General features: G+C 36.5%; 1 protein-coding gene across 1 annotated transcript in view; it reads right to left on the bottom strand.

Moving 5' to 3' along the window:
- Positions 1–14361, bottom strand: part of rims2b (regulating synaptic membrane exocytosis 2b) — a 217071-nt gene that overhangs the window by 64185 nt on the left and 138525 nt on the right. Inside the window, exons 19-22 of the mRNA XM_051670284.1 lie at positions 10525–10593; positions 9375–9510; positions 5257–5343; positions 4416–4487 (exon numbers count right to left, since the gene is read on the bottom strand). Coding sequence (XP_051526244.1) covers positions 4416–4487; positions 5257–5343; positions 9375–9510; positions 10525–10593 — 364 coding nt within the window. The remainder of the gene's footprint in view (positions 1–4415; positions 4488–5256; positions 5344–9374; positions 9511–10524; positions 10594–14361) is intronic.

Below are 14361 nucleotides of genomic sequence, written 5' to 3' on the forward strand. Positions count from 1 at the left end.
AAGGACAAAAGGCCTACTGTCTGTGGCCTAACTGCTCCTGAACATGAAAGGGGACCCATCTGGACTATTTTGAATTATTTTTGTATACAAACATGTACTACACAGACATCTTTGACTGTTGTCATCTCTCTGGCACATTTTTATAAGACAAAGATGCATTTCATCAACTGCTGTGGCTCCTGTTGATTTGTTTCCGGCGATGTGCACCTCAGATAAACTGGATGTGTGCGTCTTGTTAAGCCATAAAATGAGTCTTTGCCAAGGAATTGTCACTGAAGGATATGGAACAGTTAAAAACACTATTGGACTTGATCAAAAATGAAAGTAAACAGTTCCATTCATTAATATTTCAAATGTCATGATTGTTTATGATACTGACACTCTGTCTACACCGGGTGTGTTCATTGACACGAAACGATGCAACGGCTTGAGGCTGTCTACACGGGCCGCGTCGACACAAACTTTCTGAAACATTTCTTTGTGTTGTTGGCAGTAGTAGTGCCAGCGCAAAATGGAATGGGACACCTGTTTGTTTACTGTTGGAGTGAATCACCACAATGGTTGCTTCCATGGTCGACAGCATCATTGATTATAGTGTCCGGTGTGTTAACAGTTGTGCTTTATGTGTTGGATGTGCGTTATGTGAAACCGTGAAATGTACATTTCTAATGTTTTGGTGCTTGTTTATTCTCCTCCGATTTAGTTAAAAAAATTTGAGGGGCTGCACGCTGTTAGCCAGTCATAACAGTGGGCGTTTACACTGAAGTTTAAAGGAGGAGCTGAGGCAAAAATCAAGCTTTTCAGAAAGATGGTCAGAGACAGGGTCAAAAATTATCATATATTACAAAATTATGACTGTTTTGGTGAAAAAAGAAACTTTACTGCTATTATCAGTGGACCTCAGTGAAGATAATGAAACTATAAAAAAGAGCATTTCATGACCCCTTCAAAACTCTACTGTTACAAATGTTGCCAATGATGCTTTAACAAATACAGAATATTGCAACAAATTTATTGGCTTGGAGAAGAAATTATAAAGAGAGTGAGCGATTTTGAGTTAGGGCTTGAAATATGGCGATACCAGTTGGTTCAGGTCGGTCGGGTCACATGGTCTTGGATACTGGCTGCATTCTTACTTCAATTTAAGGCCCGTGCAGACCTCTATACAGCATGCTTTATTTTCAAGGAATGTTTTAGGTTTAATGCCTGGTAAAATACCTGAAAGTTCAACTCTGTTAAGACAAACAAAAATTTTGACTCTTTCCTCAGTTGGTAAAAACAAACAAAAATCTTGTGTACAGTAATGCACTTACAATGGAAGTCTATGGGGCAAGACATTGCACTAGGATAAACTTTACAATATACACTGTTTCAAAACTACAGAAGCAAAACTTAAACATTCCAAGTGTTAACATGAGACTAGTGTGATAAAATCACTTACTAACATTCTCTGTCAAAGTTAATATTGCAACACATGTCATGACCATGTAAAGCTGGTAAACCCATTAACTTCTGCATGATTTGTGCAAGGATTCCAGAAAGGGACATAACGTAACTGCACTGCCAGGCCAAAAAAAAAAAAGTGATGTGCTGGAGAAGACTTTAGGAGTGGTTCGACTCAATACCGTCAATACGGCCTTTAGCTTTGATTAAGGTGCACATTCGTCATGGCATTGTTTCGACAACCTTATGCAACGTCACAACATTTATTTCCGTCCAGAGTTGCATTAATTTTTGGCCGAGATCTTGTATTGATGACGGGAGAGTCTAAACACTCCGTAAAGTGTTTTCCAGCACATCTCAAAGACTTTCAATGGGGTTAAGGTCAGGACTCTGTGGTGGCCAATTCATGTGTGAAAATGATTCCTCATGCTCCCTGAACCACTCTTTCACAATTTGAGCCTGATGAATCTTGGCATTGTCATCCTGGAATATTTCTGTGCCGTCAGGGAAGAAATAATCCATTGATGGGATAACCTGGTCATTCAGTACATTCAGATAGTCAGCTGACTTCATTTTATTGCCGCATAATATTGCTGAGCCTAGACCTGATCAACTGAAGCAACCCCAGATCATAACCTTTATTTAAATCCAAACAACGACTTTTTGGCCAGGAAGTGTATCTGCAAAGTGCAGTTTACATGGAGCAAAACTCCACCCACAAGAATTACAGTACGTCATTAACATATGACCTTAAGTTCATCCACTTAGAATATGAGTCCAACCTCAAAAGGACGATTTAGTCAACTTTACAGCTCAAATAACTAAATTTTTTGCACAGAAAGAAAAATAGCAAAGGTGCTTTAAATAAAATACGAGCTTCACATTTCTGCTTTTAAACCCTCCGGAACATCCTGTCCCATAGACTTCCATTGTAGATGGAACCGTTAACTATGGTGCAATGGTAAGATAACAAAGGTGACCAAAAAGAGAGATTTATAAATAGAGAGAAATAAGTAAGTGATTTTATAACACTGGTCCCATGTTAACACTTATAATGTTTAAGTTTTGTGGCTATACTTTTGAAACATCCCAGTGCAATGTCTTGCCCCATAGACTTCCACTGCAAGTGCATTAACGTAAACTTAACTTTTGCTTGTTTTTACATATTGAGGGAGAAGTTATTTGTTAAAAAAAAAAAAAAAAAATCTGGGTAATGAACAGCAGGCCGCAGATGCAGTCAGTACAGCTTGATTTGCATTTGTAACACTTTCAAATAAGGTTCCCTTTGTTAACATCAGATAATTACATTAGTTAACATGAACTAACAATGAACAATACTTATATTTATTAATCTTGGTTAATGTTAATTTCAACGGTAACGCTTTACAATACAGTTCCATTGGTAATGTGTTTGGTATCATGAACTAGCAGTGAACAGTATATTTTTACTGCATTTATTCATCTTTGTTAATGTAAGTTAAAGCTACACTTTGTAACTTTTTTGTTTGTTAAAAAAATAACAAAATGTTATTAATGAGAGAATGCAACAAAAATCCATCTTCCAAACCATGTCTTTACCCAAATACACTTTGATAAACCCATAATAATTATTTATATTTAAGAGCTGTCGGGATGGATTTTGCAGGAAATTGCATACATACATCATTCGCCCATGCGTGTCACGTCATATCCGTACACAGAGAAAATAAGCTCCGGCTACTGTAGCGCGTGTATGGTGTGGCAGTAGCGTGAAGTTTGAAAGTTTGTTGTCACAACAAACGAGAAAAATTGACCATGGATCACCGGTTATAAAAACAAAGAAATCCCGAACAGATCAGAGTCTACAAGCAAAAAGGGAAAGCAACAGAGTCCGTAATAAAACCCGAATCAGCATCGGCTTGGCTTTTCAGAGATGGCGACAACTCCGAGATCTGAAAGTATCAAAGATGACTCAGAAATGGCTTTTTTCTTACTCAACAGGTAAGATATTTTATTGGTTTGGTTTATGTATAGTGGTGTGTGTGGTGTAATACAGTAATTACTGTATACTGTAATCGGTGCAGAACTTTTCACTTGCTAGCACACGTGTGTATTTTTCTTTATAACAGCAATAATTTATATAAATAAATCCTTTAGTCCTTGGCTTGTCAAGGACATGTGAGTCTTGAAATGATGTTGACCACTGGTTTGTAACAATGACAATCTATAAATTAGTTACTACAGTGGTCTATTTGGCCAGAATATCCTTTTAGTCTTTTCCTTTCTTTCGTTATTTATTTGTCCATTTGCTCTGATAAGATGTCCTGTATTCATGTGTACACCAGTGCCTCGAACCACATTCATCCGCGCAGAGGGGCAGAGCCGAAGCACAACCAAAACAATGTTCTTCCGCAAGATGCATGCACTTTTATTTTTTAACTGCTAGAGGGTCAAAAGTTACATAGTCTAGCTTTAATAAAAATACAATCGTTCATTGTTAGTTCATAGTGCATTAACTTTTGATTTTAAAAATGTATTACTATATGTTGAAACTAACATTAACATATGATTAATAAATGCTGTAAAAGTATTTTTAATTGTTAGTTCATGTTAATTAACATTGTTAATGTTAACGAATGGAGCCTTATTGTAAATTGTTGTTACTGTTGCATTGAACCAGGTTATTCATTTAAAGTCATTAGAATACGCATCTAAAAGTGTGCCTGCTAAGACTTTACCATTTGAAAGCTTGATGCCTTGTCGCTTGTATGAGTGCACCTTTTAGTGCACTTTTTACTAGCTCATTTACTGTTTATCACAAATAAAGTGAGTTGAGCAGTCTCTTGTTTGTAATCACATGCTCTGTGTGTGCAAGCTGTCAATCAACTAACAGCAGGTGGGAAAATGGGCGGGTCAAAGGAGATGGGTGCTGTGATTGGACAGAATGGGGAGTGGCGTAGGGTTGCATAATGCCAGCTAAACTAACAGAATACCTGGGGTCCTGGACAGCAGGATTGGTGGTTGGCTGTCTGTGTCTGGTTCGAGGAGGGAGGGTAAGATAGTGACTGCGACCACAAAAGATAGAAACCATAGGGAGCAAAAAACAGAGACATGAATGAATGGAACTGTTAAAGATGGAGCGATGGAAAGATAACAAAAGTGACCAAAATAAAAGAGGCAGAGATGAATGGATAAAAAAAGATAGGCTGATGTCAAAGAGAAATGAGAGGTGAGAGAGATGGTGGAAGACAGAGAGATAGATACAGCACCAATTGGAGGAGAATTGATTGGAAATAGGAGGCACACATTTTTTGCTTTTCATAATGAGTTTAAGAAACTTTAAGATTCTCTATGCTTTGATGTTTTTTGACACATAATATTTCCACTATCTAATTGTTGTAATCATGTAAACTGAAAAGATGAAGGAATATGCCTACATTCCCACTTATGTTCCATTATTCAGAAAAGGGAAATCTTAAAGTTGAAAGTTTGACAGATCTTTTGAAGGGATACTGTGTCCTAACTAGACATGATGCAAGTTTTTATTGATAAGTATTTTGTCTATTGTGAAAACTCTGTGTAATATGAAAAATCACAGCCAATAAGGATTTTTTGCTTTGTTTTTTAAGTACAGTTATGTGGAGCGGGATTTGGTCTCGTAAGGGAACAGAAACAGAAACCAAGCAACTTATGAATAGTCTTGTCGTTCGTTGCATTCGCTGCTAGTTAGGACAAAAATTAACATGGTAGAGAAAGGATTTATCACTGAAGCACCTGACTAGTTTGCAAACTGTGTGACACATGGCAGCTCAAGTATGTTATGTGAACACATACCTGTCCAGTGAGTATCTGTCCTCAGACAGTCGATGTCGGGGGCCGTAATGCGAGTGTCCTCCTCTTACACCGTGATCTAAACTTCGACTAGACGAGAGGAGAGGAAAAATAGTGGCTGGTCACCATTTTCAGAAATTAACTTTTACATTAAGGAATTTGATTTTCAGGGGCATTTTTTACTTTTATGAGGGCATCATTTTTCTAACAATTTAAAACATAAACTGTCCTAAGAATTTACACCCTAAGAATTACATCAACAACTCTATATCAGATGTTATGAATAAAACAGAACAATTCATTACGAGGGCATTTTTTGCCCCAACATTTAAAATTATGGGGGCATTTTATGATTTTTGATGGTATTTTTGCCCCAAGCTCCCCTGCTGGTCACTCTCACCGCAAACCAAACAGAGCCCTGCTACAAGAAACAGATTTCTATCTATGTGCATAATCAGTTCAAAAGAAATATACAAAATAAAGTAAAACAAAAATGCAGCTGCTCGAAACAATGAAAACATTTTAAAAAACAACTTTATTGCCACTATTGAACACTTTAAAAAAACTTTGTTTTGTTTAGGGCTGTCGATTTAACATATTCATTTAGTGCAATTAACTATATAAAAAAATCAAGTGTGAAAAACAGTTACCGCAATTAATCATGCTCCTGACCCATCGGTCAATCATCAAAAAAGCCAATCAAAGCCAATCAAAGTATATATTTTAACTTTGTCTTTTTACGAGCCTCATCTGCAGGGGGCAGTCAGCATGCTTCAACAAACCTCATAAGCAGCGCAGCCACAGAATGAGAGCCAATCACACAGTACGTGGTCTTGACAGCGGGACGAAACATAACAGAATGCATCTCGAGGTGCAATTTTCAAACACAATGTTTTTAACTACTTTAAAGGGGTCATGACATGCCTTTTTGATCATTTTCATGATCATTTTCCACCCTCATTCTAAGCCTCTGTCAGAAACGCTTGGTTTTGGTGCTGCTTCTCCTTTAAGACTTGACAGTACACGCCCACTGTTATGATTGGCACTCTGCTCTTGACTGACTTGCTCTCTCTCCTTGCCATCTCACTGCGCACTGCTACTGAACTTACGTTCGGTAATGTAGCCACTGATATGTTGTTATGGAGGCGGTCAGATGCAAATATCTACCACAGTGTGACATCACAATGTGGAGGAAGTAGAGAATGAGTTGTTTTGGCAGCTTGGTTTCAACAAATTCTCTTTTTGCAGTGAGGATAGGTTTTGAGTTCTGAAATTTTCAGTATGTTTTTATAGTACAGCGACCTCTTATCCATCAAAAGATCAAGAGAAATTTGATTCTTCATGTCATGACTAGGGATGCCGCGATTATACTGTTTTACTATTAACCACGATTCAAAATGTTACGGTTAATTTAACTGTAAGAATTTAGAATCTACAGTTAAAAACCGTGAAATGCTTTATTTACATGTGGCAAAAATATGATATAAAATGTATAAATATATAATATAAAAGAGTTTTTCATAAGATTTTGTAAGCCTAAATGTGAAAACTCTTGTGCCTGTGTGGGTACTGGAGCTGTGGCTATGGTTACGGACAATGGCCGTGTGGTGCTAACATTTTAATCCTTTAAAATTTTTATGTCTACAGACCTACAAAGAGGTTTGAAGCATTATAAGAAGAAAACAAATCTATAATTTCCCTACAGTTTGTGAGCTGCTGAGCATGACTTTTATCAAATGACAACAATAATAGTCTTATAATAATTATGAGTTTCAATAATGTCCGTACGTTTTAATGTATAAAAAAAAAACATGTCTACATATCTATTGACTTCAGTAAAATGCCTAAGTGTTCTAAGAACACAGCAGATTTATCTTTTTTCCTACAGTTTGTTGACTGCACACCAACATAGAGGTAAAAAACAGGAGCTGATATTAAAAATAGCTTTACATATTTAACAACGATCTAGCAATCTGCTTAAATTGGCAAAAAAAATCAATCAAACTATTACCTCACAAACATAATGTAAAAAGCATAATTTAATGAAGACTCATACGCTGATATAAACTCCACTTACAGTGTGTGTTTAAAAGAAGGATTGTCCTTTGTTTATTTTCTGCAGTGCATTTTACGTAATGCTGCCAATCAAGAATGATATTCTGATAAATAACTCTCATTTGTGTGTTCCTCATCTCTAGATTATTAATTTAGATCAACATCAATGGCAATAAAAAACATGTTTAAATGAGCATTGTTAAAAGCAACTTTGTAGAAATGAACGGAGCCGCGTTGATTAGACTGTCTGACTGACGCTATTACGTAAGGGTTGTTTTGGCTCATGAAACTCACCTGTGATTGGCTGGATGGTCGCTCAATCAGCCCAAAGTAACAAAACGCAAAGAATACTGTATACAAATCCACCATTTGGACTTGATGTGGGTTTAGCTTGAAAAAGTGCGGGAGACAAATTCACCTTTTTAAAGAAGGCGAGGAACGTGTCCCCCATGTCCCCCACAGCTGCTACGCCCTTGTTATGCATAGTCCAAATGTTTATTTGTGAGATTCTTTGGACAGTATTTTATTACAGTATTAGAGTCTGTAGCGATTCTTAATGTTGTGGTGTCTGACAGACAACGGATTACTTTAATAAACTGATGCAAAAGAAAAACTGTTGGATGCTGTGAACAACATGTTGCACACCCACAATAATCTTACATTTACACACTTTTGAAGCACTCTGGTTACACTGAAGCACACTGAGCTTGGGATATGCATAAGCGGTGTCATGCCCTAGACTGGAGCGTCCTTTATTACACATCTCCTATTTATTATTTTTTTTGTATTTATCAGTTTTCTTATTGTAGGGCTGCCATTAGCGTCCGCATATCCCCCAGAAATATGTCCATTTAGATGTTCAGTTGTTATATGATATGAATTTTTTGCATCAGTGCTGTTGCATAATAAGAAAATGTGCAAATAATCGTAAAAACGGTTAACTGCAATTTTTTTCTCAAACGGTAATCTAACCGTCAGAAACTCACACCATGGCATCCCTACTGTATATATATATATATATATATATATATATATATATATATATATATATATATATATATATATATATAAATAAACAAAACATTGGATTCTAAAGCCACTTTTTTATTGCCTTATCAATGCTTAACTTCTCTGCCACAATAATGTAATGCAAAAATATTCAGATACTTAAAATGCAGTACATTATTGTGGCAGAGAAGTTAAGCAATGATAAGACAATAAAAAAGTTGCTTTAGAATCCAATGTTTTGTTTGTTTGCATTTTATTGAACATAAGCTGATCACTGGCCTTCAGTTCACAGCAATCCATTTTGCAACTGAATTTGTCAATCAGTCCGAGATTTATTATGAGGGCTTGTCTAAGGACGCGTCAATGTACACCTGCATCAGACGGATAATTTTAGAGCATCTCACTTTGGTTGCATTGAAAAACGCTTTTAGGTCGCTGTGACAAGTTAAAAGTAGTTTGAAACTTAGAAAAACACGTCTTGACATGCCTAAGTTCGGATTTGCGCTCCATCAGGCTATGTTTTGAACGCAAGAACGCATCCTTGTGTTGTGCTGCCTGCTGAAGGGTTGGTTTGGTTTGTTCTCTGTATTAGCAGAGCATTGCCTATACAGCTGAAGATTTGCTTACTGCCCCCTGGAGAAAACAGGTGATACTTCAAGCATGAATTGCTCATGAATATTCCTTGTTACGGTCTGGAGACATTATTTTTTCAAATGTTATTACATTTTTTAATGCCTTATTTTTTATATAATTAATCGCACTGAATTACTGCATTAAACTGACAGCCCTAATTTCAATCTGATTATCTGAATTTTTATGTTTTGTTACAGACCATACATATTATATTTTTTATTATTTAAGTTATTTTGTATTGTTTATATTGAATTCTCTTTATTTAGGGGCTTTTCTCAGCAAATATTGATATATGCAATTACTTTAGATTAATTAGATTAATTAATTGTCATGTCATCTAATTAGTTTGATTAAAACTTTTAATCGACAGCCCGACTTGTTTGTTTTTTGCAGCCATGTAGTTTCATGTTTTTCTTGCATGTTACCTCTGTGGGGGAGGGACGCTGGGTGAGCGTGAGCGTGTGCGGCTCATGTCTGATCGTGAACAGTGATTGGACGACATAACCTGCTCAGGTACAGATAGAGTGGAGCTCTGGAAATCCCTGCCGTTGTGCCGGTAATCTGAGGGCAAACACAGTAAAACAAGAGAGTAGGGGTTAGGATAATGATGACAAATTAACAATGATGGCAAAAAGTTCAACAGCTGGTAACAAGTTGCTGACCACAAAAATTGGACAAAAAAAGAAAGAAATTTACTGCAACATACTGTATGCATGCCATCACACAGAAAGTTATTCAAAAATAATATCAACTCTTTATTCAAACTTCCATAACATCACATGAAAAAACAATGCCTGTAACTGAATAAGACCGTAAAGCACTGTCCAGTGGGAAAGTTCTCAGAGTAACTTCTCTCTGTCAATATCCTTGAATTTGATTTGTTCATCAGCATATGTGAAGGCACGCAGACACCTGGACAGCCCGTGCCCTGCTTGAGTAACAACGATCATTCCAGCGAAACAACAAATATACTGTATATAGGGTTAGTTGACATGAATACAGTAATTTTGGGAAGTTGACATGTCTATGATCCAAAACAATTTCAAACAGCACTTTGCTAATTATGTATATAGTTATTATGCATGCAGCTTTTATGACTTCATATTAATGAGAGACTACATAAAATATGTAATTAAAGAATTTATTTGTCACACCGGAGGACCATTTAAGATTAGTGAAGGCATCAAGGTCACATCCCCAAAAATATGCACTTTAGCGTACATATTTTAAGCAAAATTCTTGATTTTTACCGAAAAAAGAAAAAAAAAGTATATAATGTTTATGAGTGTATATCCGAGTACTACTTTTATATTTACATAATCACACTCTCTCCCAAAGTCGTTTTGGAGCAAAGTTTAAAAGTTTAAGTGCACCCTAAAAATACAACTGTTTATGTTTTAACTACTTTACTGCATACTTCTGGAAACAGTTCTATAAAAATTATTTGATACATAAAAGAGTATTGAATTTACATGTAATGAATTGAATGAAAATGCTTTCAAGGACAACATTCAAGCCTTGAGTTATCTAAGTACCGTTGGAACACTAAAGCAGGGAAAGGTGACTTAGCTGTACCTGAGATAACACCAATCCCATCTTCACAGTCATAATCAGAGAATTCGCTGTCACTGATTCGCTGTGACCCTGAGAAAGAGAGAGAGAAACAGTGTGAAAAAGATAGAGGGGCGGAGCAACAGATCACAAGGGTCTTACTGAAAAAAGACCCTCTTAACGTGACCAACTCCCTCTCACACACACATCACCTGGTTAATCCAGTGGAGGGTTCACGTCAGGTCAAGTAATCTAGCTAGTGTCATAGTAAACCAGACACACACACACACACACATATATACACAAAAAACCCTGTATTAGGGACATAACAGTACAGAATTTTGGCCGATATGATGGACGAAAATTATTTTAAAATTATTTTAGACTTTTTTCTAAATCTAACCTATTCTGTCTGCTCGATTCAAGAATTTAAAGGGATCATGACTTGCCTTTACTCTTCAGTATGTTCCTTGAGGTTCACTTATAATATTAGTAAAGTTTTTGCACAAAAAACAAAAAACAAAACAAAAAACAGTAATATATTTGTAAAACATGTTCATGTGCATGAGAAACCCTCGGTTTTGGTGCTGCTTCTCCTTTAAGACTTGACAGAACATGCCCACTGTTCTGATTGGCTCTCTGCTCTTGTCTGACCTGCTCTCTCTACTTGCCATCTCACTCTTCACCACTACTGGAAGGGCTACGGAAGTGCTTAAAGGCAGAGGTGGGTAAGAACTCGCTACATTTACTCTGTTACATTTACTTGAGTAACATTTTGAAAAAAAAAAATGTACTTTTAGAGTAGGTTTAAAAGTGGGAACTTTTTACTCTCACTCAAGTAAATTTCTAATGACATTTTTTTACTTTTACTTCTTTACAGTGGGTGGCATTTCTGTCATTACATTACTGGGTTTAATTTTAATTAATGTGTATTTTATTGAGAGATTACTGAATGGGACTTTTACGAGAGCAGAATTTCACACAGCTGCGCACGCTGTCACAGACCGTCACTGAAGTCATCAGTGCTGCAGCATCAAACTCTTCAAAGTGAAGCACTTTCTTCGCTCCGCACAGTCAAAAAATAATAGTTTCGTCATGCAATGCCTTCATTTAACACCAAGACAAGCTGATATTTCATGATTAAAATCACAGCTCCAACTTAAGGCAGCACGCTGAGGTAAGTTTTGGCTCTAATCCTAATGCGGGCTTTTCTGTGTAATGTGATGGTCATTTTCAGGGTGATAATGTAACTGGGCGCTTATGACATCAGTTTTTAAGTGTACATTTTTAAATCAGTGCAGCAATATATCAGTGCGCTTTGTCCCGCGTCCCACATGTCATGAGCAGTATTTGCGCATTTACCCCGCGCCCTCGCGGGGGTATTGGAAACTATCACAGCTACTTCAGGAGGATTAACTGTATAAATCCATGTAAACATCCAAGTTAAGTGTAAATAAATGTCTTTTGCTCTACCATTCACATGATCAACAACTAGATCGTGATCAGACAGCATTTATGCGCATGCACAGTGAGGTGCGCGGACGCGAGGCGATTGTATGGCGAAAAGGGTGGCTGTGTCCGAAATCGTTCACTCATTCACTATTTCATATATAGTAAATGGCAGTTAGTGCCCTATTATCTCAGCAGTAAGTGAACAAAATGAGTGAGTGAATCGGACGCTGACGTACACACCGAATGTCAGAGCTCTGGGGCTGTTGCAGAAACAATGTCACATATGAAATTTTTAAATACTTGGGCCTTACTTTTTATTCTTATTAAATAATATATTAATACAATACATCTTCATTCTTTTTGTTATTTTTAATATATACTGTGTGTTAATACAAAAGTAAACACATTTTATCAAATAAAAAGTAAATTTTAAAATGTATCCATATGTTTTTACTCTCTATATGTTATTATGTTATTTTAATCAAGTAATGACTTGTCAAAAAGTAATTTAAAACATTCAGCATGAAATAAAACACCGGGGTTGGTGCCCTACGCACTAGGCTGCGTTTAGAGAGCGGCGGTACTGCTGTACAGTACAAATGATCTAAATACTTACGACACTGAAAACTGTAACTACACTGAAATAAGAATCCACACAGGACTTTAAAAGCTATGAAATAGTGAAAGTAGGCATTAATAAAACATGATCTTGCTTTGGTTTATATTTCAGCATTATATATAATGTCCTTGTGGGACATTTTCACATTTTCACTGTAATAATGACTAGAAATGTTTCCAGATCTCTCTTATTGACAAATTCATCCAGATCTGACAAGAGCCCTTAAAGGGATAGTTCACCAAAAAATGAAAATTCTCATTATTTACTCACCTTCATGCCATCCCAGATGTGTATGACTTTCTTTTATCTGCTGAACTCAAATTAAGATTTTTAGAAGAATTTCTCAGCTCTGTAGGTCCATACAATGCAAGTGAATGGGTGGCAACATTTTACCACTTAAGTCAGCATAAAAGTAATCCATAAAACTTCAGTGGTTAAATCAGTATCTTCAGAAGCGATGTGATAGGTGTGGATGAGAAACAGAGAAACAGATCACTTTCACATTCTTCTTCTTGTGTTTTTGGTGATTCACATTCTTCTCTGCATATCGCCCCTTGCTGTCTAGCAAAAAATGACAAATATTGACCTGTTTCTCACCCACACCTATCATATCACTTCTGAAGACATGGATTTAACCACTGGCGTATTATGGATTACTTTTATGCTGCCTTTATGTTCTTTCTGGAGCATCAAAATTTTGGCCTACAGAGCTGAAATATTCTTCTAAAAATCTTCATTTGTGTTCTGCAGAAGAAAGGAAGTCATCCGTATCTGGGATGGCATGAGGGTGAGTAAATGATGAGATAATTTAAATTTTTGGGTAAACTATCTCTTTAAAGTGATAGCTCAGCCATAATTTAATATTATGTGGGCAGTGGGCAGTGGTAGCTCAGCGATTAAGGCTCTGGGTTACTGATCAGAAGGTCGGGGGTTCAAGCCCCTGCACTGCCAAGATGCCACTGTTGGGCCCTTGAGCAAGGCCCTTGACCCTATCTGCTCCAGGGGCGCTGTATCATGGCTGACCCTGCACTCTGACCCCAGCCTAGCTAGGATATGTGAAAAAGAAGAATTTCACTGTATATGTGCAAATGTGTGATGAATAAAGAAAATTATTATATTATTATTAATATTCTGTCATAATTTTCCCTACCATCATGTTGTTCCAAACCCGTGTGACCTTCTGTATTCTGTGGAACACAAAAGATGTTAGACAGAATGTTAGGGACTGATGGTCTCGGTCACCAATCACTTTCAAAATATGGAGAAAAAAACACATTCACTGAAAGTAAATGGTGGCCAAGGCTAACATTCTGTCTAAAATCTCCTTAACACAATAAGGTTTGGAACAACATGATGGTGATGATGACAGTATTTCCATTAATAATAATAATAATAATAATACTGTAATACATGTTAAATGTGTATTATGTAATGGAGTATAGGGGAGTAAATGTCTATTATGTCATTTGTGAAAGTAACAAGTTACTCACTACTTGAGGACTCTTTTAATTGGATACTTTCTTACTCTTACTCAAGCAATTATTTATGTTAGAAATTTTACTTCTACTTGAGTAATTATTTTTTAAGTAATTGTACTTTTACTTAAGTACAGTTTTCGGCTACTCTACCCACCTCTGATTAAAGGTAAAGTAGGCGTTGATGTGTTGTTGTAGAGGCGGTCAGATGCAAATATCTACCACAGTGTGACATAGAAGTAGTGAACAGTTTTGGCAGCTTGGTTTCAACAAATGCTCTTTTTGCAGTGAGGAGGAAGTTTTGGTTCTGAAACT

This window comes from Myxocyprinus asiaticus, chromosome 34, assembly GCF_019703515.2.
Source record: "Myxocyprinus asiaticus isolate MX2 ecotype Aquarium Trade chromosome 34, UBuf_Myxa_2, whole genome shotgun sequence".
Lineage (NCBI taxonomy): Eukaryota > Metazoa > Chordata > Actinopteri > Cypriniformes > Catostomidae > Myxocyprinus > Myxocyprinus asiaticus.